The following is a 25,515-nucleotide window of genomic DNA, read 5'->3' as shown; positions in this document are numbered from 1 at the left end:
TTGAATTACAAGTCAAATTTGAAATTTCTCTTGGAAGAATCACTGTTATTAAAGACCATTGTCTGCAATTTCTTGGCTTTTGGGTGTAGGCAGTGTCAGGTAATTGTCTTACAACGTTTCGGCAGTCATTGCAGCTGCCATCATTCGGTATACTACGTCTGACTGATTATGAAACGCCCTAACAACATCAACAGGGAAGATGGCTACCGGCTTAGCAAAATATGGACACATCTGTTTGTGGATAACTCGAAAAATAGAGACCAGGGGCAAATTAAGGCAGTTCCACCAGAAGAGGCCAGCCAACCCACCCAAACTAGAACCCTTCCATTGGCTAACCACCTCAGCCAATCAGGAGCTAGCAAGCCTGTCATTGGCCAACCAGCCCAGCGAACCAGAAAACAGCCACCAAGAACCCTTCCATTGGCTAACCACCTCAGCCAATCAGGAGCCAGCAAGCCTGTCGGCCGACCAGCCCAGCCAATCAGAAAATAGCCACCCAGACACCAGGGTATAAAAATACTTGCATCCTCTGCACCAGTCAGGTCGGTGGTCGTCTCTCGGGGTGTGCGCATCTCTCCTGCGGGCTGTTGACCGGGAGTTCCCTGTGACCTATTAGGTAACCGAAGGCTGGCAGTGCGCGGGGGATTTGTGGCTGCCTGGGGCGGCTTAGCAGTGCCATCTGGTACCGACCGCGTCCCATGGGTGGCGGATACGAGATCCCAGCCCGAGAGTTGCAATCTCGCTGGAGTGCCTGTGAATAACCAATAACAGTCCACGGACCACTGGCCGGCATGGTGGAGTTGTTATTACGGCTATCGGGGTGAAAGGTAGCCTGGATAAAGCTTGGTGCGTGGCAGGAAGCAGTTCCATCTGCGAAGGCACCGCAGGGGAGCTCGATGTGCTGAAAAAATGTGGTGTAGACGAACTGCGGGCTGGAACTTGCGGAGCTGTGGACTGCTGCGCGCGCAACGGAATTGAAAAGCATCGGAACTCCGAAAGAAGACTTCGGGGACCTTCGGCTGGGGCTACTGTATGCTGGCAGTAGTAGCCTCGAGTGGTGCGACCTTCAACCGTCTAGGGGATTTTGGGCAGCGAGGTTTGGGACCCTCCCTCACCCTGGCTTGAAAGGTACACTGCTGTCGACTTGAAGAAGGAAGATGAAGATGGCGCAATGCCAGGCTGCCTGGCACCCCGTGCGCCCGCAGTTCAAGCCGGTTTACTGGTTCGTCTGCCCACCGTAGAGAGCACTTGTGCTCTCGGCCATCGCGTCAGGCCTAGCTGCCGGCGAATCAGTGGGTTTACCCGCTTGCGGAGCTTGCTCTGCCACCTTCGCTGCTGTAAATATTGCTAGAACTGAGGCTGTCCCGCTGGCCTAGCCGTGGCTCCAGCGCTAGGGGAAGGGAATATTTACAGTAGCCCCATTCTTTTTTACAGGTGGCTGCCTGGGCAGCTGGGCTGGGGTGATGAGTGAAGTCACCCAACCCCTGCGTGGTTGATTTTTCAGCCCTGCCCAACTCTTCTTACCAGGACCTTTTTCCCTCTTATCCAGTAGTTACCTGCTTGCTTAATGCATGTTTATTTGATCCCCGTATGACCCGGCCCAGGGTTTTCCCTGTGTCTATGCAGGTTTTACCTGGGTCATTTTAGTTAGCTTTTAATCTACTTTCAATGGGGTGTCAGCCATGGTGCCAATCGCAGCCATGGCTGGCCAGTAAACCTCAATTAGCACATGATGCACGCGCCCTTGTCCTGCATGGTTAAAAACCCGCATGGTAGAGTGTATAGGCTTCGGCCTGAGACACACTTAGGTCCTCCCCTAACCTGGACCCTCCCCTACACACTTAGAATAATTTAGGCTAGGAAAAAACATTGCACCAGTCAGTCAGATTTAGTCTACCTGATGATGGCAGCTGCAATGACTGCCGAAATGTCGCAAGACAATTACCTGACACGGCCTACATCCAGATGCCAAGAAAATGCAATCACTGTTATGTAATGGATGTTGGAATGTGATGGAAAATGAGCATGATTCTACTTCACAAGTAGTGAAAATTAATTGGGATATTGCTTCTTGATGTTAGATTCAGTTTACTATATACTGTAACTTAATGAGTTGCAAAAATTAATATTGTAAACATTTAATTGGTACACAATGTTGTCAAACATCTTATATTCAATGAATTTATATAAATGACAACATATTGGAGTGTCAATTCACCAGTGTTTACAGTCTGTCTCATGCATGGATGTAACTAGAAGGGGGTAGACTGGCTCCAAACCACGTGGCTACTAATTCACTGCTCTTGAGAGTCATGCCAAAGGAGGATCAGACACACATTCATCAATGGGCAGGGCAGCGTCAGGTCATTAAATCATAGACCCATTTTCATTATATAATGTTAAAAAAAAAAATGTCTACTCATGTACGTGCATTAGAAATTATACTTTCTTGGCGTGATAAGAAAAACTTTAATTTTGTGTGCAAATAATAGAAATAAAATAGTAAAAGAACTAGAGTGATAAAATACGGTTTGTTAAGTACAAATTTAATCAAATTAAAAAATTAACATAAGTATTCACTATTCAATATAAATATACACAAATGTTTCAAATTAATTATTTATTTTAGTAAAATAATAAAGATAAATTTTAATTAATAATGAAAATCAATAAATTTTTGAATGTGTATTCTAATTTATTAATTTTTATATATATTAAATAATAATGCAATCATTTATAATGTAAATAAATAATACTTATGGGAACATAACCTCATTATGTAAATACATTTGAAAAAGTTTATAAACACAATTTCTTTCACTAGGTAATACATATTCACAATAAATAAATGTTCTTAGTGATATGGATCTGTTTTCAATATAATCGCTAAATTATAAGATTAAAAAGCACTTATATAATTTTTATTTGTGTAAATCCTTTTTTTTACAGCCTGTAAAAATTTTGTTGCATGGTGCATATACGTAGTAAAAATACTCTCTCGTGTATTTGAATGTTTGTAAGAATATCAACATTTCTTAATATAATTTGGCACAACTATTGTCTAAATTTAAATCCCAGGGTGGCTTGAAAATGTTTCAAACGACCATAGAAAACATAATATATATACCTAGTTGATAAGAAAGTGTGTTCCAGAGTTCAGTAGTTTCATCAACTAGTAAAAGAAACACATCAATTCATAATTTAAAAATATTGCATACAAAAAAAATGAAAAACTTAAATCCTTGTTAATACTATTGTAAACTTGATGTGAGGATTAAAATACAAGTATTTTGACGAGAATCTGTATTGTAGTAGAAATAGTTCTTCCATCTTGAAAAGACACTTAAGAATATTAACTTTGGAGTAAATGTTTAATGTTTTGATAAAGTAAAAATCTAAAAATATATAAATATGAACTTGTTTGCAGTTTGTGCTAAGCCTTCATTTTATTCCTTTATTCATTCTTACCCTTGAAATATTTGGTCCTTAAAAGACACCATATGCTGTGTGAGTGGAGTGTTTAACCCTTGCCAATGATTTATTTTATAGCTGATCTGCTCTTGTTCCACAACTCTGGAATTCATGTCTTCATAAAGGCCCGTCTCTACAACTACTATGTCCCTAGTTATGTCCGACAGACACTGATCGCTGATTGGTCCACGTGACCCTCGGATGTCATGCATGGTGTGAGTGATGGTCCGAATATATTGGTCAACTTAAACTTTATGTCCCAATCTGTGTCCTTTAGTAGCATAGAAGAAAAACACTTGTGATATTTGCTGTTTTTGGTTCCTGTTTCAAAAAGGCAAATAGAAAATAATGGCTAGTGTTATAGGTTATAGACCAAGAAGACTGAGACAAATTACTGATCAGTGCTGTTCATTTTCAAAGGCAGAACATATAAATACATTTTTTAAATTTATTCTTAGAAATTTATGTTAGCATTTACTTTTGCCTTACAGGATAAATAAATATCATTGAACTCACACAACACTCACAAGTTAAATGAATATTCAAACTTAGCTGCACTAATTTACAATGCATGAAAAAAAAAGGCAAAAACAATTGAAAAACATTTATTTTGGCACTTTATATTTACTACGCTCAGACAGGGCGGTTTTCCACACAACAATGTCACATCATTCACATTAGGATAAGGACACGGACCATCCATGGGTTCGGAATGTTGTAGACAGGCCTTAACAAACCTTTACTTGTGTACTAGTGCTTGGCTAACATAACTAGATCATCACAAAGTGGAGGCTGCTGGAATTTTGATATTTTCCATCAATAGCCCATCAAGGTCACTGAGTACTGAAGCATTTTGTAATAAACTACCGTGTTTTATCGCAGAATCGTCGCACGCGCGTAATCGTCGCAACCATATTTTAGGCTGTCAAAATTGGGATAGAAAAACTTATCGCGTAAACGTCGCATGATGATTTGGTCCCGCTAGTAAATGCTGAATGCTTTGTGTAGGTATCTTTACCGTATAAAACGATGTATTTTAAAGTAGAAATCTAATATTTATTCGGTCATTATCACTTAATAAATTAACGGAAAAATACAACGTTGTTTGGCATGTAAATTTTCTTATAAAGACGTTTTAAAAGTTATTTCCTTTATCTGATCGTCTGTGTCGCCGCGGTGTAGGTGTAATCTAAAATTTAATTTCGGTCATTACCACTTATTTATTTAATAAACGGAAATACAAAGTTGTCTGACGTGTAAATTTTCTTTTAAAGACGTTTTTAAACGGTATTTCCTTTATCTGATTGCGTTACTGTGGCGTACCGCTTATAAAAATGTAGCCAGCGTATAATTCATGTTTGGTTATGTTGTTTCCTGTATAGAGCGCGTGCACGTAGTCGAATATCGATATCTCGCCGATTGGATGCAACGCGCGCTCTCTTTCAGGTGCCGAGTTAACTACATTTGATAGCCCGCATTCTTTCGTGGCAAGTGTGTACTACGACACGTTAGTTCACGTCAGATTCTAGTGGCTTGCGTTCGCGTTAGAGTTTTTAATGTTGAAGAAAGGTTTTTGTTTAAGGAATTATTAATATAGATTGTTTGGCGTGCTCTTGTATACTCCGCCATTTTTTAAATAAACGTACTTTCCATGAACAGGTTTTGTTTTTATGAATAACTTTACCTAACAAAAAAAATTTTCCGCACAATGGTTGCACCCCTACTTTTCAAACTTGATTTTAGAATAAAATCTGCAACGATTATGCGAGAAAACACGGTATTCATTCCCCACAATTAAAACAATATAAAACCAAATATTATACACTTATGATAGGTTATAAGTCAACTTTATTTTTATCCATGAGATAATTGTCTGCTACATTATATGTACTACCTTTATGTCAGTAAAAAAGTTATGTTGATGAACATTTACCTACATAAACCATAAATAAACCCTAACCTGGGCTGTATGTTCAGTAATCTTTACACAAATATTTCTGTAGCTTTCTGTGCCAAAATACTCAGGCTTATTATGATGGACACTTTCTAAAATATAAATTGCAACTTACCTTTAACACCCAAGTATTTTAACAGCTTACTTCTCACATTACCTCATAGCCAATTTGAATAGAAATATTACAGTGTTCTCAAAAAGGTATACTATTTTTATTGCTAACTTACATGTCCCACCGAAAGAATCCACAGCCTGACAAGGTTTTCATGCCCAGGGACTTCCTGTTTGAGCAGGTAAAGAACCGCCTGCCCTGGTTGGGCCCCGGGAGAGACACCAGCTTTCGCACCGCTCGCCTGCCACAGTGACACAGGGGAGGTGTCTTCTTGCAACTGGAAGAAGGCAATGGCCGCTTCGAGGTAGCTGGGGTTTTGTAGCTCGACTGATTCTTCCGGTTAGGTTCGGGAGTGTTTAGAGCACTCTTTTTACCAACTTGACTTTTCACAGCTCTAACAGTCTCTGATGCATTAATGTTAGCTAAAATTTGCCTCTCGTTCTTGGTGTATGACTCAACTCTGGCGTGCCTTTCGGCTGGGGCGTTCCCAACATTCTGCAGAGGTTTTCTCACTGGTGTCGACTCCTCCGCATTGCTGCAAGATTCTTCAAGAACACACTTCCTTGCAGCTCTTGTTGAAGTCTGTAAATAGTTAATGATACGTCAAATACTGTTTGTAATAATAAGAACTAAGAAGCTAAACCCAACTTACTGATGCTGCTGTCGGATATATTAACATGTTAATTGAAATCCCTTCACTTCCATTGTGAGGTTTATGAGCAAAGCTGAGAGACGACTTTCAGACAATTGCAACTAAAAACTGGACTTATCTATGGGTCGGAGCAGGTCCAGAGAATGGAGGTTCAACCAACATACTTAATTAATTAAATATGTTGCTTAGCAGCTTAACTTAATTTTACTATATTATTTATTACTTGTAATAGGCATTCATAATAAAACATAATTATATTTATTTATAAAGTTAAAAGCAAGTGCACTGTATCGTAATCTAAACATGTAAACAAGTTTTCATAATATTACAGACCATCAATGGATCAAGTAGGGTGGCCTAAGCCATACATCCACAGCTCAATCAACCATCAAATGTTTAGAAAATATGTTTATTCATAACTCACTTTTAATCTTCCATCTTTATGCTTAAATTGATGATTAAAAGGTATGAACACTTTTGCATCAGAAAATTGCTAAGATAATTTTTTACCTGTGAAAAATAATTGTGTATACTTATAAACTGTGTATGAATAGTAAGAAATTATGCTGGTAGCAGTGGAAAAATTATAATCTGTGACTGGATTGCCTTAAGTACAGAGAAAACTTAAAAACAACAAAAAAATTGCAATAAAATAAAAATAAATGAATATACCTTCTAGACTGAACCTGAACCCATCATAGTAACACTTAAGAATTTTTCTCACATTTGCTTCTTATATTATAAAAACACATCAGAGTATCCAATTATTTTGATATTACATTTGCACAAGCATAAGTGTTAAAAAAAACTATTTAAATATAAATAATTTCCTTTTCACTTCTAAATTCTGCCTAAGTATTGATTAAAGCCTGTAAACAAAACTTTAGACTATACATAATAATTTACTATAATTATAAGTCATGTTTTTGAACCATACAAAATTATCTTTGCAGGTTAGGCATGTATAAGTAGAAACATCTAGAGGCAGATAAGTGCCTTACATGTTGTGCACACTTTTGTAGTTTTCGATTTTTTTTTCTGCTTGACAAAATGAACAAATTTTCAAGAAATATGTTCCAGAACCACTGCGAAAAATAATAGAAACTAATATAATAAAAATAATCTAAAAAATAAAGTATTCTCAACCTGTAGTGTCACTTACAGTGGTAATATTCATTAAGTGTCTCCTTTCAAAATCATAACTGGTCGTGCAATGTATGCATAGAACTGTTTTAAGATCATTCGTCACAACTAATTTGGGTGATCTCCAATGAAAGTTGTAAACTCAGCTAGACAAGAGAACACAACTGCTCCGACTCATCTTAAAAAATAAAACCTCATTTTTTTTTAGTATGAGAGAAATTCTCTTTGTGTGGCCAATGATAGGTTAATTAAAAATTACTTAAAAGAGGGGGGGGGGAATTAAAGACAATGATAATATGAAAATTGATGGACTGACGAATTGATGGATTTCCATCAAATCAGACACTGGACTTGAGAGCACTTGGTCCGAACTGCCGTGTGAGAGAACAGCGTCTCACCAGACAAAACAATCAGTCCATCAGCTGAGTGTCGTGGCAGACATCTTTGTTTATATTCTTTGGTTGCTTTGCTGTTTTGTTATCCTATTTTGTAATCAAAAGTGCAACTACAATTGCAACATCCAAAGTTTCTTCCATATTCTACAATGAAACGATACATCCAACAGCAACAGCAGCCACAAGACTGGTCGTGTGAGCGGAAGGCTTCACTTCAAACTGAACTGAACACCTCGACTGATCGTGTGTGCACAGGGCCTCAATCCATTCCAAACTGAGAGGTGGACTGATCGTATGTGGGGGGCCTTTAAACATGTCTGGGTCATACACATACACAAAATACCAACATTTTTTTTCTTTTTTCTTTTTGGATTTGAATATGATAAAAAAAAAAAGAACTTATAAATCAAAAAATAAATTATCGAAACATCATTTTAAATAATTGCAGTGAAGCACGCACATACAGTTTTAGGCAAACTAACTGACATTGACCAGGGTCTACATCCCTCTTATGAACGCTATGTGACTTGCCAACAGTCACCCTTCCAGCCCGCCCCCCACAGTGGTTATATCTTCCAACATGTGTGCTGTGCTGGGTATTACCATATTTACTCACAGAAGGGTCAGCCCTTCGTATGGGTCATACTCTTAATTTTGGGCAAAAAATTTAACATTTTCACCCTAAGGGTCACCCCTGTATATGGCTCACAGCACCATATATCTGTCTTCACTATTGACCCTCAGTTCTTCTGTATCTGTTTACTACCGGGAGGGTGTGAGGTGGCTCTCTCCCCCACCCCCTCCAAATATTTACGATCCATCCAATTCCAGCACTTCCTAACTTGACAAAAGGGAAAGACTGCTATTTTTATACCCTTGTTTCCCATCCCTCCATTTTTTTTTTTATTTTTTACCCATCCCTTTGCCAAGGAAAGAGAAGAGGCGGCAAGCTACTCTGTCACTTCCGTCTATAAAAACTAACACTCAGGCAGGTGAGGTTGGAGGAAAATAGAAGCTGCTCTTATAAACACCAGCCATGGCTGAAGTTTTGTCACGGTATGTTCTGTTGAAAGTGTGGGAAAACTCATTCAAAAACAATAATGATTTGGCTCAGTTGCATCATGGACACCTGTCAAGATAGACTTGTTAATTGTGTGGGTGCCCGTTCACAGGAAATTTACAAAGAAGAGAGGGAGGGAAAATCATCAACACTGGCATATGGCCACATGCCCACACACTCTTGCTCTCTTTCCAGACTGGTTTATTTTTTAGATTTTTGTCTTCTCTATTCGTCCTCGCAGCGAGGCAGACGCGTCACTTGTCAGAGCCGTGACAGGTCGGGCGGCAGACACGGCACATGTACAATAACTGCGCTGTTTATGGAGCTTCACACTCCTGTTGGGAGATTTTGATTAAACAATTTATACTTGCTTGTGGAGTAATATTTGTTATAAACCCACACACAGTAGTTATTTACGCACATATTCAGTGCTACGTTCCCGTGCTTCAATTACGATTACTATTGTCAACGCCCCAAGTGGATACGTTTCAGTTTCAACTGCAAGAACAATAAGAACGGAGCCATGCCATTCTCGTGATTTTCTGAACGCACCTCATTCAGAATAATTTACAAACTAAATATGTACCTAATATTCTGGTAAAAGGATTTGATGGAAGGGTTTATTTTCTTTTGCTTTCGGCACAGTTTTGACAACAACCTATCATCTAGTTCCGTGGCCAGATGCCTTCATGCTATTGTGCACTGCACTCTACCCCAGGCTCTTTAAATCACCACTTGAGGTACGGATATTGTCAACATATTGTATCTTTTGAATGGCTCCATGGTCAATGGTGCAGGACCTAAATAGCCCACTGGTAAGCAGCTTCCTTAAGCAGTAAAGTAGTGTGCCCCATGCTTAGAGCGGGCCAGGTCCCGTAGTCAAACGTACTGGGGGAAATTTAAGTCTTGCACCCACACGGGTGATGTCACTTCCCTGATACCTAGGAACTAGAGTCTCTGCCGGGTCCGTATGCCCTTACATGTGGCGCCCTAGAGAATCGACAGACAATATTAATCATAACAACCACGACAAACGAGCCCCCTCCCCAGGACACACATGAAATTTACATTTCCAATATTTGTCAAAAAAATACCAAAAAAAACTATGCACTTAGAAATCAACAGATATAATAAATATGGTAAAAAAAATTAACATAATAAATGAATAAAAATAACAACCATTTAACAAATAATTTTGGTCAGAAACTTAAAAATATATAATCAATTAATGATTGGAAAGGGTTGAGGGGGTTGAGAGAGAAAACACAACAAAAACACTCACTGGATTTGTTTTGCCATGTTGTTTCAATTTTTTTTTGTGTTGACTTCTAGTTAGTCATATTTTGGTTATTACGCTAGACCAAATGAAAATCCATCAAGAAACTTTTAACATAACAATAGTTTACTAATTAAAAACTACTTCAAGACATATTTTTAAGAATCAAGAAGATGACAAGGTGAAACAAGCTTTGAAACCAGAGTTTATTACACGTGGTTGTAGTTATTTACGTTTGGAAGCAGCGTCTTGGTAATGCCCAGCTTCGCCCCGTCGCACGCCATGCGCCAGGCCAGATGTGCCGTGTTGCGGGCGTCGTGCAGTCCCGAATGCTCCCGTCCTTCGAAGGCCAGACCCACCTCGTGAAGTGCTCCCCGGAGACCCTTGGGGCTTCTCTTGTAGAACTCCTGCAAGGAGCATTGCTTGACTAGACGTTCTCAAGTGTAAACTGAATGCAGGGAGGTCATGTTTGTTGCGACTATGTATGTACCCACTAGTAAATATATCCACTTGGATTACTATAGTAAATGAAAGGTTTACAATCCTTTAATTTTAAGGTAATTCATACTAATTTTTCACAATATAAATGTTTTCTTGCAAATTTATATTACAAAATGTTGCTACATGTTCTCATGGTTAACCTGTAAGTGAAGCTTTTACTTAGTGTCGCAAGCTCCTTAACAAGATGATAAGCTTATTTTTAATAAAAAATAATAAAATCCTTATTACTGCAATTTAAAAAAAAAAACTCACCCTGTAGATTGCACGCAAGTCTATCCACTTGTTGAATATCTCTGGTTTTGAAATTTGTTTACGACGACATTCATTATGAAGGCACGAGGAAAAATCCCAATCTGGAAAGCAAGCACCCGTTTTACAATTTTTTTTTAGAATTAAAATACTGTTATTTTTATACACAGTATATCTGAATATTTATTTACCTGACCAAGTGACAAATGTGCAAGACTTCTCTCCGTTTACATCATTTACTTGTTTATGGATGACTAGCTTTTTCTGCTCTGATAACTGTAAAATCCATCGATTAAAGAGAACCAAACATGTTGCCAAAGGAACCCCATCATCCACCTGTTGCTGAGTTATGCCAGTCAACGTCTTGCAGAATTCACTCAACTTCTGATTCTCTGATGGTGAAACGTACTGCTGGAATTCATCTTCCACATCGCCACTTGAAAGATTCAGCAATACTGCCGGGAATTCAATAATTTCTGGCCGCCTCCATCCTGATCGATTTCCCTCCCAACAAGTTGACTCGAAGTCCACCACAATCAAGTAGTCAAATTCCTGTGGAAATTTCCTGACATCATTTCTGTGTGTGTCATCAGTCTCAGGACTTGCAATGTAAATGACTTCAATCAAACCTAATTTCCTGGAAATAAATAGTACATACAATTCTCAAGGCAAGTAAATAATTTGATACTATAATTTTTTATCCCCTAAATCCTGGTCAACAAAAGATTGGTTTGGTGAGGTGGTAATAGAAGTTCAATCTCTTTAACTTGCATGAACACCAACCAAGGGTTTAATAAACTTAAAGTTAACTACTAAATTATTCTCATGGCCTTTAGAAAAACTAAATATATAAAAAAACAAGCTCATTGATAAATGTGTGAGATGATTTCACAGTATTATTACTGTACCTATCCAGCTGTTCTCACGATGAACAGTTTGTTAGGTTAGGTACATTAAAATTACATAAATTAGTTTGGACGTTGGGTTATTATTATTAATTTCAGCTGTAAATGGGCAAAAAAAAAAAACCGGTGGCAAGCATTCTTCGTACTTCCTTCTCACTTTTCTCCTGAACTGCGTTACACACCTAGCCAATACACACGCCACCTTCAATACATACCACTCCCTTATTGTTTTCACAACTATAGAATTCCTTCCCCTTTACATTTTTTCTCTCCTTAAATACCTTCGTACAACTTAATTAAAAGTACTGAAAAATTGTTTGAATGCTTTGTTAAAAAAATTACCTTTTATAACACATCTAACCTAACCAAACCAACAATTATTGAGATCACTGTAACTTAATGTAGCTAACCAACCATACTAATCTTTTAGACTATTTCACAATTTTACATTACTAGACTTAACATCTGCTTGAAATTGGGCTTCCAGATGGTGGCAAAGAGTCCTGGCCCACTTATCTCTCCCTCACCTTTCAGCTTTATCCATTGGTCCTTGACCTCTCACCTCTTACCACCAATATGTTTTCCTCCAGCCCATTATACTCCCGTCCTGTCCTCACCAAGAATGAGTGCCTCCTTTATTACGTTCATCTCCACTTCCTCTGTATCATCCACATATAGTCTTTCCTCCCTCTGTACCCTCTTCTGCAAAACATATTTCCCATCTTTCTCTGACACCCCTACCCTTTGAAATACTAACCAGCCTTTCCACCCTCCTACTCCACGTCAGCGTTTCCCACCTCATCTCCTTTATCATCTTCAATAGCCTATGCATCTACCCCTCTTGTCCGTCTTCTCCTCCACATACCCATGACTTATCTCACTGCCCTGAGCTGCATCTTCTCCAGCTCTTGTACACCTCCATCACCAGATACGGGTCCTACACCACCACCGCATACTCCATCATTGGCCTGATTGTAGAGCATGCCTTTTCCTTCACCTTCCTTCCCGTACCCTTCAGTGTCCTGCCGAGCAGAGCCAGCGCCCTCCTGCCCTTATTGACTGCTGAACCTGCTTCCCCATCCTAAGTTGTTTTGTAGGATTACCCCCAGGTACTTATATTTGTCTGCCTCCCTTATATCCTGTCCCTTCCAACACTACACTTCCCATACTACCGACCTCCTCATGATCCTGGCCACCTTTGACTTGTCTACATTTAGCACCATTCCATTCCTCTAACATGTTCAGATCACCATGTAGCCTTCCCTCTTCCCCCGCTAATGCATATATGATACAATTGTTTGCAAACATATTCATCTTAGTTCATCTTGATGGTGAACAGGAGGGGCCCCATTACACTTCCCTGAAATACTCCTGCGGTCACCACCCTCAACCACTGTTTCCTGTTCCTAAGGAAGTCCGTTATCCAGTTTACCACTCAGCTGTCGATTATCAGCATCCGGGGCGCAACAACAGGGGGGGGGGGGGCAAGGGTATTTTGCCCCCCCCCCCTTCTGAAACCTTGAAGTGGGGGCAAACAGGGGCAAAGAAAGTGCTGTGTAATCAAATTTTAGATAATAAAACAGCTTAAATAGCACCATTTTCCACTTTGAAATACATATTTTCCCGGGGGAGGACCCCCGGACCCCCCACTTCAATAGGGGGGATCAATGATACTTTATAAAAAGGTATATTGCCCCCCCTTTGGAAATTTAGTTGTTGCGCCCCTGATCAGCATCTCTACTTTTTCCACCTCTCTCCTGTAAAGCACCTCGTCAAAACCTTCTCAAAGTCTATTAACATTATATTAACCTGCTTCCTACAGCTCTTCCAGTAGACCAGCCACCTATCTATCACAAAAAAAAAAAAATTCCAAAAACCATCCTGTCATCCATCCTACCGAGCAACTCTATTCCTCCCACCCTCTATTTGCCTACGGTAATTGTTCCATATTGTGTAACAAGTTTATATCTAAGCTCTATGATGCGTATATTCAAAATCATATATATTTTGTTATTATACAGCTTTAGATTACAAAACATCCCATTCCTTTCTTTATTATAATATTATGTTACAATACAACTGGTTATCCAATATGAAACAATTGCCATAAAACATTTTGCAGAGTTAAATGTATACTAAAAAATAATTTGAACGTTTTAAAGATAAAATAAATAGCTAACTCTAATCTGCAAAATTGTTGACGAACACCACTCACTATAATCGGGTCCCCATAAAATATACTAGCAACCCTAAGTATGTACTGTAATTATTTCGGTTTTACTATACTTACTTTGCTAATGTTATAGTTGGTTTGATAAGTGTGTTAATACAATTTTTTCCAGAGCCAGTCTCCATAAATATTAAACATAAAGAAATCGAAATATCAAGTAAAATACTTCCAAATAACTATAAATCCGGACATCAATTCGTAAACTACAAGATTCCCGCCCTTTTTATTTGTAAACAAAAAGTTACTTTTTTTTTTAGCAGTATCTAATGACATTTGAGCTTCGAAAACATATATCATAGGGTACTAGTCATGGAGGTAAGAAGTTACTTAACTCCATGGTACTAGTTCGTCTTTCGTTTGATAACCGGGATATCAATCTGCTGTTAGAAGGTTACTCGCCAAATTATTGTAGCGGCCGGCTATCGTGCGTGTTATTATGGGTTTGCTACGTCCATGAGAGATTAACATTATATTTACAGGAGAGAGATTTAAGGCTTCGTTTGTGTACAAAAATGTGTTAATTGACTGACAGATATAAATTATTGATGAAGCGTGTCTGAATTGTTTGTAAATTACGTTATTTAACACCAGGAATGAATCATTGTTTAGCCTAATGAATAAATATGGTGTGTTGTATTACATATGGATGTAATCATGCCGTCGGCTGCGGTCTCGTGTTCGAGTCCGGGCGCGAGTTCTAGCGGGGTGGCTGGTCTGGTTAACGTTTTATGTTCCGGGAGGGCGCCAGGCTAGCTCGGTGTCTAACCAATGGGGGTTCGTGGTTCGTTGCCCCAGCTTGGTCCGCTAGAACCGTCGGCGGTATTGCTTGGGAATTTACGTTAAAGAAGAATGCGTGGGATTGCCGTAGTAGCGACGTGCCTTTATTCAAGGGATTGACGTCACACCATACAATTACTGAGCACAGACATGCCCCTGAGGGCTACTTGTCCGTTGCGGGGTGCAGGCCGGTACATGTTCAATGTTTCGTGGCACTGGTTTCTCGGGTAACAGTATGCAGGCCAAGTACACTTGATGCAAGAGAGGCGCGCACAGATGACGTGGCGCAAAGTTACATTAACAAAGTACACTTAATGAAAATTAGGCGCGCACAAATGACGTGGCGCAAAGTTACGTTAACAAAGTACACTTAATGAAAATTAGGCGCGCACAAATGATGTGGCGCAAAGTTACGTTAACAAAGTACACTTAATGAAAATTAGGCGCGCACAAATGACGTGGCGCAAAGTTACGTTAACAAAGTACACTTAATGAAAATTAGGCGCGCACAAATGACGTGGCGCAAAATTACGCTAACAAAGTACCCTTAATGAAAATTAGGCGCGCACAATTGACGTGGCACACAGAGTTTGTGGGTGACTGGAGTCGGCCAGTCCCGTAAGCGATTGTTTCTACGCGGGTGCCGTGCCCACTGGGGTGGTACACGCACCGCCACTAAACTTGGCGAAGTTTCCCTTGCGGGTTTGTGGTCAGCGCGAAGGCGCGTGGCCTTAAGAAAGTTCTGTGGTTTGCGGGAGACAGCCCGTGCCGTATGCTGAACAACGACCCTGCGCACCAGGTGTGGTGCGGGGCGTCTTTACGTTTACGCGGTCGGATTAGGTCCTGAACCGTAAAAAACGGACCGGGCACGCACGGAGAGGTTAATAGAACAAGGTTTGGTTTAAGCTAAATGACTATATTTACCGGACGTTACTTGCGATGAAGACAATGGTTGTGGTCTCTCCGTGGGACGTAGGTCCGTCCCGGTCCGCGAGTCAAGTTGAACTGCGGAACTGGCATGGCGTCCGGTGGCGCGTCGGCCCCTGCCGCGCCAAGCTTGACCTCATTACGTTAAAAACTAAATGACTGCGTCTGGAAGAGACTTTAAGGTCGCAAAATTCGTAATTAATTGTTTGAGGGGGAATGGGTGTGGTTCGTCTCTAGTCCACTCGGATTTAGTGTGCTTTATAATGATAATGTCTGGTTTGGCCGTTCGGCTCGGTGGCTCGCTCGACTCGGGTAAGCCACGGCCAGGGGTGCGTTCCGTTAGCGGGAGAGTATACTGGCGGTTGCAGGTCGGGCTTAGGGATGGTCGTCGGTCGGACGACGTCAATCAAAAGTTTGAAAAAGGAAGCAGTATTTCGTTTGACAGGTAAGTTTGTGAATTATGATTGAAGATTAGAGCACTTGGGGCACCATCCTAGTTTTACAAGCCAGAAACCATTTAACAACTTATCGCGTCAGTGATCTGATGTAATCAGGTTTGTAATGGTGTGGAATAATGTAGAAATGAGTAACATTAGATTATTATATAGTCGGGCGCCAGGTAGGGAAATATATAGGCGAAACTTTGAGCAGCAATGGCTCCATCGGCACCAGCTGCCTTTACACAGCATGGCATTGGACATCATGGGGCCATACCCACGAAGCACTAAAGGGAACCGGTTCTTGGTCGTGGTAACAAATCTCTTCACCTGATGGGTTGAGGCATACACAGTGTCCAACGTGCGATCGGGAACTGTAGTGGCACTGCTGGAAGGGGAGGTGTTCCAGCACTTTGGATACCCAGCAGTACTGTTGAATGACAACGGCGGGCAGTTCAAGGGCGCCAGGTGGAAGACAGCATGGCGGAAGTTGAGTGTCAAGCACCATACAACCCCCATTTACTACCCACAAGCCAACCCAACCGAGAGGCGGAACCAGGAGATCAAGGTACAGCTCCGCCTCCGGTGGGGAAAGGAACATTCCAAATGAGATGTCCATATTCCCAACCTGTGATATTGTCTAAGACGGAGAACGAGCGCCGTTACCGGCTACTCTCCCACAGAGCTTGTGCAGGGAGAGAAATTGGCCCTCCCGGGAGAGTGACACGTGGTCGCGGCGGCAACAAAGGGTGAATGGGGGAGAACCCCCGCGTAGAAATCTCGGAAATGAGGGAGCAGGCACGTCAGCGGCAGGAGCAGTACCTGCAATGCAAAACTCCACAGACAAACCGTCCTCCCAAACCTCTTGAGCCAGGCGACTTAGTGTATTTCCGAAGGCACCATCTGTCATCGGGCACCAACCCGTTCAGCGCTGGACTGTCCCCGAAGTGGGACGGGCCCCGAGTGGTGTTGCATTGGGCAGGCACGAAGTCTTACTAAATATAGACACCTAGTGGACGCCCATCTAAAATACACCGTGACAACTTGAGACTGGTCAGTGACGAGTACAGGGATGCCAGGACGAACCCCCGTCAGCAATCGCGAGGGGACGTGGCACATGAACCCGGCCGCGCGAGGGGCGATCCTCACGCGCTGCAGGACGGACGGGACGCTGATGTCAGACGAGAAGAGTGGGTTGATGACCTGATGTAAGGACTGTACAAGAGACAGGACGGCGAGGGGATGCACGACCAGCCGCAGGCAGTGGCGCAGGCAGGACATGGCGAGAGGGAGGGACAGGAGGACCCAGACATCGATGTATTCGGTTGGTCAATGGAGGACAGCCGGACAGACGCGACTCTTCCTGTGTTGATTGAGGAGCCGGATGAGGGACAGACACAGAAGTCACCGATGGATGAACAAGTGTCGACGGACCGCAGCCCACGAGTCACAACCAGGACGGTTATATGGCACGAGCATCTGGTAGGAAGACACCAGGAGCCCCAGAGGCTTGGGGAGCCCCTGTGGCTACTGGACATTAGTCTCACTGACTCTAACTTTTCGGTCCAGATCACGGAGCCAGAGACGGACGACGACGAGGAAGGAAATGATGAAGAGTGGCCCTGCCAACGGAAAATGGACTCACCGACGGATCTTCGGACACAACAGAGTCGGAGACATCGTCGGGTGAGGAGGAAGTCGTAGGTAGGGGGCGTTACTCTCAGCACAGGTGGCGGGCGCTGCGATGCAGTTGCCGCACAACAGGAGAGTCAAGCCAGGTCCGGGGGACGCCCTCAACGACTGGCGATCGCCAGCCGGAACCGTTCGTGGGGGATGCCACTGCCCCACCCTCACCCGACACACCTACCAATCTGACACCCACCAACCTGGCACATCCCACTAGGACATGACAAGCACCAGGGTATCTACAGGAATTTGTGTGCTCACATATGGACACAGTCAGTCCTGTCTTGCCAGCGGGGCCCCGAGCTAATGTCAGTAACCTACTGCCCCTATTTTGTCACAGGGGGTGTACAATTCCCGCCCCAAAGAAACAGACGTCATCCCCACTACCACACTAAGTGCTGCAGTGCGCAACAGCAACGACTCGTGGGTAAATGGGAGACGCTGACGGACATAGCGGCCTCGTCAACAATAATCGCCATGTAGCAAAACTGTGTAGAGAGAGTGGTTTTGAAGATAGCCCTAGCGAGGTAGCTTTCCGCCATGTTTGTTTCAGTTTAAATTAAATAATAATTTCTGACTATTCCAAAAAAGACTTGTGCTCGCGAACTCTTTCTATTATAAATTATCTTTATGTTTTTTAGGTGCCATTTCATGTTTTTCTTTCAATTGAGTGTGAAAATATAGTTTGCACTTTTAAACCCCTCCCTATATGACAAAACTATCCAACATTCCTTCCATTCAAAAGTATCGTTGAAAACAATATACGCCATTAAAAATTCATACAAATAGTTTTAAGTAAATAATGACAGAAAATATAGTTGCTGAAAGATTTTTTGATAAACACATAGATTGTTTCAAATAAGCCCCTAATACAATTATGAATAAAATTATCTCCAAAATAATTGTTAATTAATTGTCAATAAATTTTATCATTTTGTAATGAATTGCATTGTTTAAAAAAAATGTTATGTACTGATGCCGTCCCCACTGCCTGTCCTGAAATTTGATTAATTAAATTTATATAAAGTGAATTTAGTCTCAAGGGCGGGGTTCCTGGCCTCGTGGCTGCAGGCAGGGACGCGTCGACAAAGGGCCCCCCGGGCTGTTATGGCCTCCCAGGACGCCGTATTAGTGAAATACACACGTAAATTTAAGTGTTTTATTCCGGCAGCTAGAGGTGGGTTGTTAGCAATTTTCGGTATCTGTTCCAACCTGATACTGATACAGTAATAAACCTAATTACAAGTATCAGATAGTTTTGTATCAGAGCAGTAGCGGTCCCAGGAAGCGACAAGGTATCAGCATTCTCGTTACAGGGTACACATCCTCCGTGCCGTCATCACCAGCGTAAAATGGTATCGGTGTCTCTAATACATTATTTATCACGCCCGGTAATTCTCTTCCTCTGTTACTCTCATGCCCGCCTGATACAGCCAGTATCAATCAGTTCAACATTCACTGCAGTTCGTCCTGGCCGTGTATTAATTACCACCATGTACATTGTTACGGGCGGTCATGCTTTGTAGTTAGTATCTTTATAGTGAAATAAGGAATGGATAAGTGCAGGAAAAAGACTTAATTTGTGTGGAAATTTTTTACGGATAATAATGAGTTTGCTAATTGTAATTTGTGTAAACAAAAACTGAGTTATAAATCATCATCGACTAATCTGAAGAAACATTTGAAACGTAAACATTGATATATAGTCCATCCACGGTAACCTCCTACTTTTCTGAAGCCCTGCTTTTCACCGGATCTACTTTAATGTCACTATGTATCCTTCCGCCGTATGTAAACAAAAACATAGCCATGTGACAAATGTCAAATGGTTTGTTTACAATCACCAGCTGTCAAAACAATGTGTGTGTGTGTGTGTGTATGTATGTATATATATTGACGCCACTCCCGCTGCCTGGTTTTAGCTTTTTAATTAGTAATTAGTATTGTAAAATATCGCAGGGTTTTTAACGGGGGTTCGGCCTCGTGGCTGCAGGCAGGAGTGCGTCTCGGAGTTTGAAAATTACGTTCAGAAATTACCTGGGCTGTTTAGGCCACCCAGGACGCCTTGAAAATAATTAATAAACAGATTATCAGAACACTGCACTTTATTCAACGTCGATACACTGGATGGTCCTTTTACTGGCCGCGTCCGTTGTCGTACCGCTGTGACACACGTAAACGCCGGCGAATAATACGCGCGACCAGGATAGATTGCAAAGTGAAATCAACGGGTTGAATCGGTGGCTACGTGTCCCTGAGTAAGATTCAGTATTCAGGCACGGAACTATGATTGCAACAAATTATGCAGAAAAGTAAACGAATAGCGGAAACCCTGTGATTAGGGCCGTTTGCAGTCTAGCCTGCGACAGAACTAAAGTCTCGAAAAGTTATGCTGTCACGTCAGTGAGCGACGTACGCGTAAAGTCTCAATGCGTGGCAAGATAGTCACTTAAAACACACGTAACCAATTACACTAAAACACGAAGAAAGTTACAATACGAAAGTAATATTACACTGTCCTTAAACTGGACATGGCCTTACGTATTAAGTTAAAGATCCCTGTAGGGAATAAATTATTAAGCTAAGAGTCGCACGAAGTATCGTGCGACTGAAGTGGGGTCGGCGCCGAGCTGATTGAAAGGTTTGTAGAAACTTACACTATTGCTGAAATGTTGAAGAAAAACTAGAAGTGCTGGCCCGACGTGCGCGGAGCGTCCGACCCCTGTGAGCCCCTGATCCAGACTGAGCGCGAGACCGCCCGGCGACCTCGCGCCTAAACGCGTGGAACGCGGGAAAACCGACCCGACCAGTTTTGGACTTAGGAACAAATTATACAACATATGCTTATAAGACAATTAGACATAATTACCCTTACATAAACCCTTCTTTTAAATTATTATTAATTTTGTTGTTCTAATTAACAAAATAATCAAGTGTTTAATTAGGCGCATTGCCACACCCGGCCGGGCGCTGTCGTCTTCGCGGCGTTCGTTGCGGTGCACTTTCTTACACTTTGTGAAGATCACGCTCGGGCGTGTTCGTCGCACTTCGGAGCCAGTGTTGTTGTGGCATAACGACCTTTGCGGACCAGAGGGAGCACCGGCGGTTGGCTTCAAAAAAAATATATATATATATAAGTAATTTGAATATGATCTAAGTATACATGTATATGTTCATAACATTTATGATACCCAATGGTAAAAATATTAAAAAATAAGTTTGTTAGCTAAATAAATAACATATAATTTAAAGTAAATTTTTAGGAGAACATATAAATTTACAACATTTATGTAAGCAATAAATATCATCCTTTAGTACAGTTCAACACAGTTTTCTGCATCTGAAAAAAAAAGTATTGTAAATTATACATATGGCTGTCCATCTAAGCAATCTGGAAAAGACTAAGGATTGAAGGTTTAATAAAATAAAATTAACAAATTCAGATGAAAACATTTAAAAATGAATACGCAGTTAGGCAGTGTTCCAAATATGGCATTTTGTCACAAATATTTGCTTTGTGGTCACTAAATGGAAACATGACAGACTTTGTCCACGAAATTAATGAAGTGTTTTTTTATTTATTTTGTGATCTCCCAAACAGATGAAAAACTAATTAAATGCAAATTATAAAATCACTCCCTTATGTTATAGTTAAACCTATCATAAAGTTTATAAACATTGTTATAAACAAACGTGTATCACACCCATAAAAATACTTGAAAGTGCCTATATTGTTATTGTTAGGACCTGAGTAGGCCTAATATGATTTTAGGTTAACTTTTCAACAGAGACGCCACATGGCGGTGTTGTCTCACACCAAAAAATATAAATTGGAAATAAAACACAAAAAACCTCGTGAGTTAAAACACAGGCCGACAATACTTAGGACACAGTCGATATTTTTTTTACGTGCATGAAAACGAAAAAAGCCTACTTAATTGAGAACAGTTGACTTTGCGATGTTGAGAAGAAACGCGGTCGTCTGCGTAACGTCACATTTCTTCAAGTCGCCTTTCCTAATTAAAACATATAAGTTCTGAGCGACGTTAATGATGTCCATCTGACGCTGCGAAGAAGTAGCTTTCCCCATCCCGGAACCAATTACCATTACAGCAATCACAAGAACCACACAAAATATCAAAACGATAACAAATTCCATCATTACAATAGTAGATAATAAATAATATAACAAAGTTAAAATACACAATATTAACACAAAATCCTGAAACACAAACTGTACGTTATTTCATGGTCAGTAATATATTAAAACACACTGCAATATGGCGTAAAGAGTGCAGACTGCAGACAAACGGCTGAAAGAGAAAACAAACAAGTGACTATTAACATTATTAATGCGCGACCACGTTTTCGGCCCGTAATATTTTTTTACCGTTAACATAACGTTTTTATTTCACCAGAGATTTAAAAAAATGTTCAAACTTAACAAATACCCAAACAAATTCTTAAATACACGCGGAAAGTCAAAAAATATATATTTTGGCTATGGAACTATTTCGTTCTAATCATTGCCAACACACCACTTCTCTCACTGTTTCATTTACACACATGCGAGATCATTAATATTAATAATATTGTACATAGATAGTTACTTTTTTTGTAAAATTTTATTTAACATCATTATACGGTTATTTAGTGTTAATGCATGTTTAATATGCATATGATGGAAAGTATTTTTGCAAACGAACCAAACATGCTGCATCCTGGTGTGTTTTTTCAAAGGTTCGTTTAAAAAAGTAGGAGGTTACCGTGGATGGACTATAGTATGCTCACTAATGTACGTATCAGTTTTTTTTTTTTAATTTTTGATAAAATCGTAATATTTTAATGTATGAAAACACTAGTTACTAATTGTTTTCGAAAAAATGTCCATATGTTGATTACATCTTTTTGACGACGTTAGGGCCGTTCCCGTGGTTAGGAGTCGCTGCCCAGCTGCTCCGGTAGAGAGGGCACGTGCCACGTGGCAAGGGAACTACCCTAACTTAGGTGAAATGAAAGAGTTTTTGACGTTAAGGTGTGTTTAATGCACACGTCACACACTGTACATGGGCTGTCACGGCTCCCCTCTGTGACAGTCCATCAGGGCGAGGCCCGGCTCCACGCACCTTGAGCGCGACACGACACTACCAGTGACCTGACTGGCGGTGACACGATTGTGACGCGACTGACAGTGGCGTGGATGACGGTGACGTGACTGGCAGTGACGCGAATGACGATGACACGAAAGACTGACGTAACTGCCGACGCGAACGACGGTGACGTGACTGACGGTGACGTAACTGACGACGCGAACGACTGTTATGTGACTGACGATGACGTGACTGACGGTGACGTGACTGACAGTGACGCGAATGACGATGACATGAAAGACTATGACGTAACTGCCGACGCGAACGACGGTGACGTGACCTTCGCGACCGCGCTCTCTCATGCCACTTAGGCGACTGACTCGACCCACGCTCCGTGACGTCCCAGCGGCCTCCCCCCTTGCCGCGCGCACATGAATCTCCCCTCTTCCCTTCGTGTGCGAGTGCGTGGAGCCACATGGTCACAGGCGGGGAGACGCGACTCAGTCGCCCGGGAAACATATCTACAGGAACACAAAAAGACAAAAGATATTCACACCCTCACATAATTACATAAAAAAAACCTTTGTTACACTTTTGCGCATGGGCGCCGGCTCACACGCAAGCCTGAATCAGCAACGGGCAATAATGGCCTCAGCGAGCCGGAGGAGCACTTGGGACGACGTCATGTTATTAGTGTCAACTGAGAATTTATTTGCATTTTCATAGCTGTTAGGTGCACAAATGTAAATATTATATCTTGTATTAATGTACTTTTTAATATTAAAATTTCATTAGTTTTATTATTGAACGAGACTGTGCACGCACTGCGCACTGAGCGTACTTTGATGTGGGACAATAACCAAACGACTCGTAACAATTTCGCTTTGCGCCTCTCCTTCAACGCCTTTCCCTGCGCTTCCTCCCCTACATTATTTCCCTTCTTTATCCCTTATTCGTCGTTCCTGTTCCCTCCCCTTTCACAAGCTCTGCCCAAGTGACTGTCATCTGCGATCGGGTTCTGCGCACATTGGCCGTGGTGTTGTTCCAGGCGAATTCTGAACTGATACTAAAGTACTTGATACTTTTAAAGTGTACTCGTTTGCCGTTCCTAATACAGGCTCATATCAGTGCCAAAGTATCAGTTTGATACTTTTCGACCCACCTCTACTGGTAGCATACGTTACAGAACATTACACGAGACACTGACTTGTGACTGGCCGTATCGTCGTCAACCTTCACTCTGCCTACACGGCCCTCGAATGTCGGCACTGATTACGTCTCACGGCGTTCCAAGGACTGCTCCATCGAGGGGTGCAGGCTATCCTGAGCTACGGTGATAACGGTTCGTGGCGCGGCAAGTCGGGCTCATAACATGTGGTAGTTCGTAATGCACTTACTAACTGGAACTGTTACTGTCTAGGCGAATTAACAATTAATACTAACTTATACATGGATATGATGATGACGACATACACTAATCTGAAACATGATAATTAACACTGAATAGTTACTAGGATGTCCCGGACTCGAAGCGAGGACGGTCTCCTGACTTCTAATGAACACATGATGCGACACTGGTTCTCGTAGTGGTGTGGGCCACGAATAAACTGGGAATGGGCGCGACAGGACCTGACGTGGTCTCTTGTTCACGTCCGTGGCACGTTCCAGGGATTGAAGCGTTCGTATGTTGGTTTGCGTTTGGCGCAATGCCGCCCTGCGTGGGCAAAGTTCAAACTCCTCGTGGGGAGGTCTTACAGCATGAGGCGCAGGCACCTCGGCGGACTGCCTTAAAATACATATTACGTATTACGTTAAAGACCCGTAGTCGGGTCACACACTTTAATCATGGACCGCACGACAATTCGTACGGCCGGTTAGGGCCGACAGGGAAGCTGAAGAAAGATGATTCGGAGATAATTACCTATTGATGCTAAACGTGGTTATTGGCGCGAAAGTTGGATGCTCCCCGTGCGCGGGGCTGCCGGCCCTGGCGAGTGCTGGATGGCTACTGACGACTCTCCCTGGCAACCGGGCCAGGGAGGGGAGGAAAACGCGCGGGAAAACGACGGAGCGCGGGAAGGCGATGCCGGCCAGTTTTGTGAACGGAAATAATTTGCAATTCATAATTTAATTAAAGACAATTTTTATGCTTATTAGAATTGTTAGTTTCAGTTTGTTAAATCAATTGCATGTGCACTGAATACCTGCTGCGCATTGCCACACCAGCCGGGCGCTTCGAGCATTTAGATGGCCGTGACTGACGTCACGGCATTCGGGGTGCTGCACTAAGACACGCGCGGGCGTGTTCGTCGCACTAGCACTGGCTCAGGTGTTGAGAACACATAGCGGCCTGTGCTCTCAGAGGGAGCACCGATGGCGGCGTCAGTACACAATCATAAATGGTTTGCAGAATCAAGAAACAATGCCAAAAAAAATTTCACCCTAAGTTTACAAAAAAATATCATGTGAGTTGGAGCTAATTAAGCAAATACTGAAGGCTTAAAAAAAAGTGTATTTTTAAATTATAAGAATATGTTAGAAAATAAAAAACACATAAAACAATAAAAAAATTCAAAAATATTTGTATTTTTGTAGTACTTTTTTTTGACAATAATAAATTTGACATTTGCATTAGGTACATAATCATATT

General features: G+C 41.6%; 1 protein-coding gene across 2 annotated transcripts; it reads right to left on the bottom strand.

The window, feature by feature from the left end:
- Positions 1 to 4,060: 4,060 nt before the first annotated feature.
- Positions 4,061 to 14,203, bottom strand: LOC134530478 (ERI1 exoribonuclease 2-like). 2 transcript variants are annotated; one of them, XM_063365314.1, is made up of 5 exons: positions 14,009 to 14,201; positions 11,005 to 11,450; positions 10,817 to 10,917; positions 10,297 to 10,470; positions 4,061 to 6,119 (listed from the first exon to the last, which is right to left on the bottom strand). In XM_063365314.1, the coding sequence occupies exons 1-5, from the start codon at positions 14,071 to 14,073 to the stop codon at positions 5,649 to 5,651; spliced, it is 1,257 nt and encodes a 418-aa protein (XP_063221384.1). In that variant the 5' UTR covers positions 14,074 to 14,201; the 3' UTR covers positions 4,061 to 5,648. The 2 variants fall into 2 exon arrangements, with proteins under 2 accessions (XP_063221384.1, XP_063221385.1); XM_063365315.1 differs by lacking the exon at positions 4,061 to 6,119 and having other exon boundaries at positions 10,070 to 10,470; positions 14,009 to 14,203.
- Between the last annotated feature and the right edge of the window lie 11,312 nt (positions 14,204 to 25,515).

The sequence above is a fragment of the Bacillus rossius genome, chromosome 3 (genome assembly GCF_032445375.1).
Source record: "Bacillus rossius redtenbacheri isolate Brsri chromosome 3, Brsri_v3, whole genome shotgun sequence".
Classification (NCBI taxonomy): domain Eukaryota; kingdom Metazoa; phylum Arthropoda; class Insecta; order Phasmatodea; family Bacillidae; genus Bacillus; species Bacillus rossius.
This window is presented reverse-complemented; position numbering and strand designations above follow the sequence as displayed.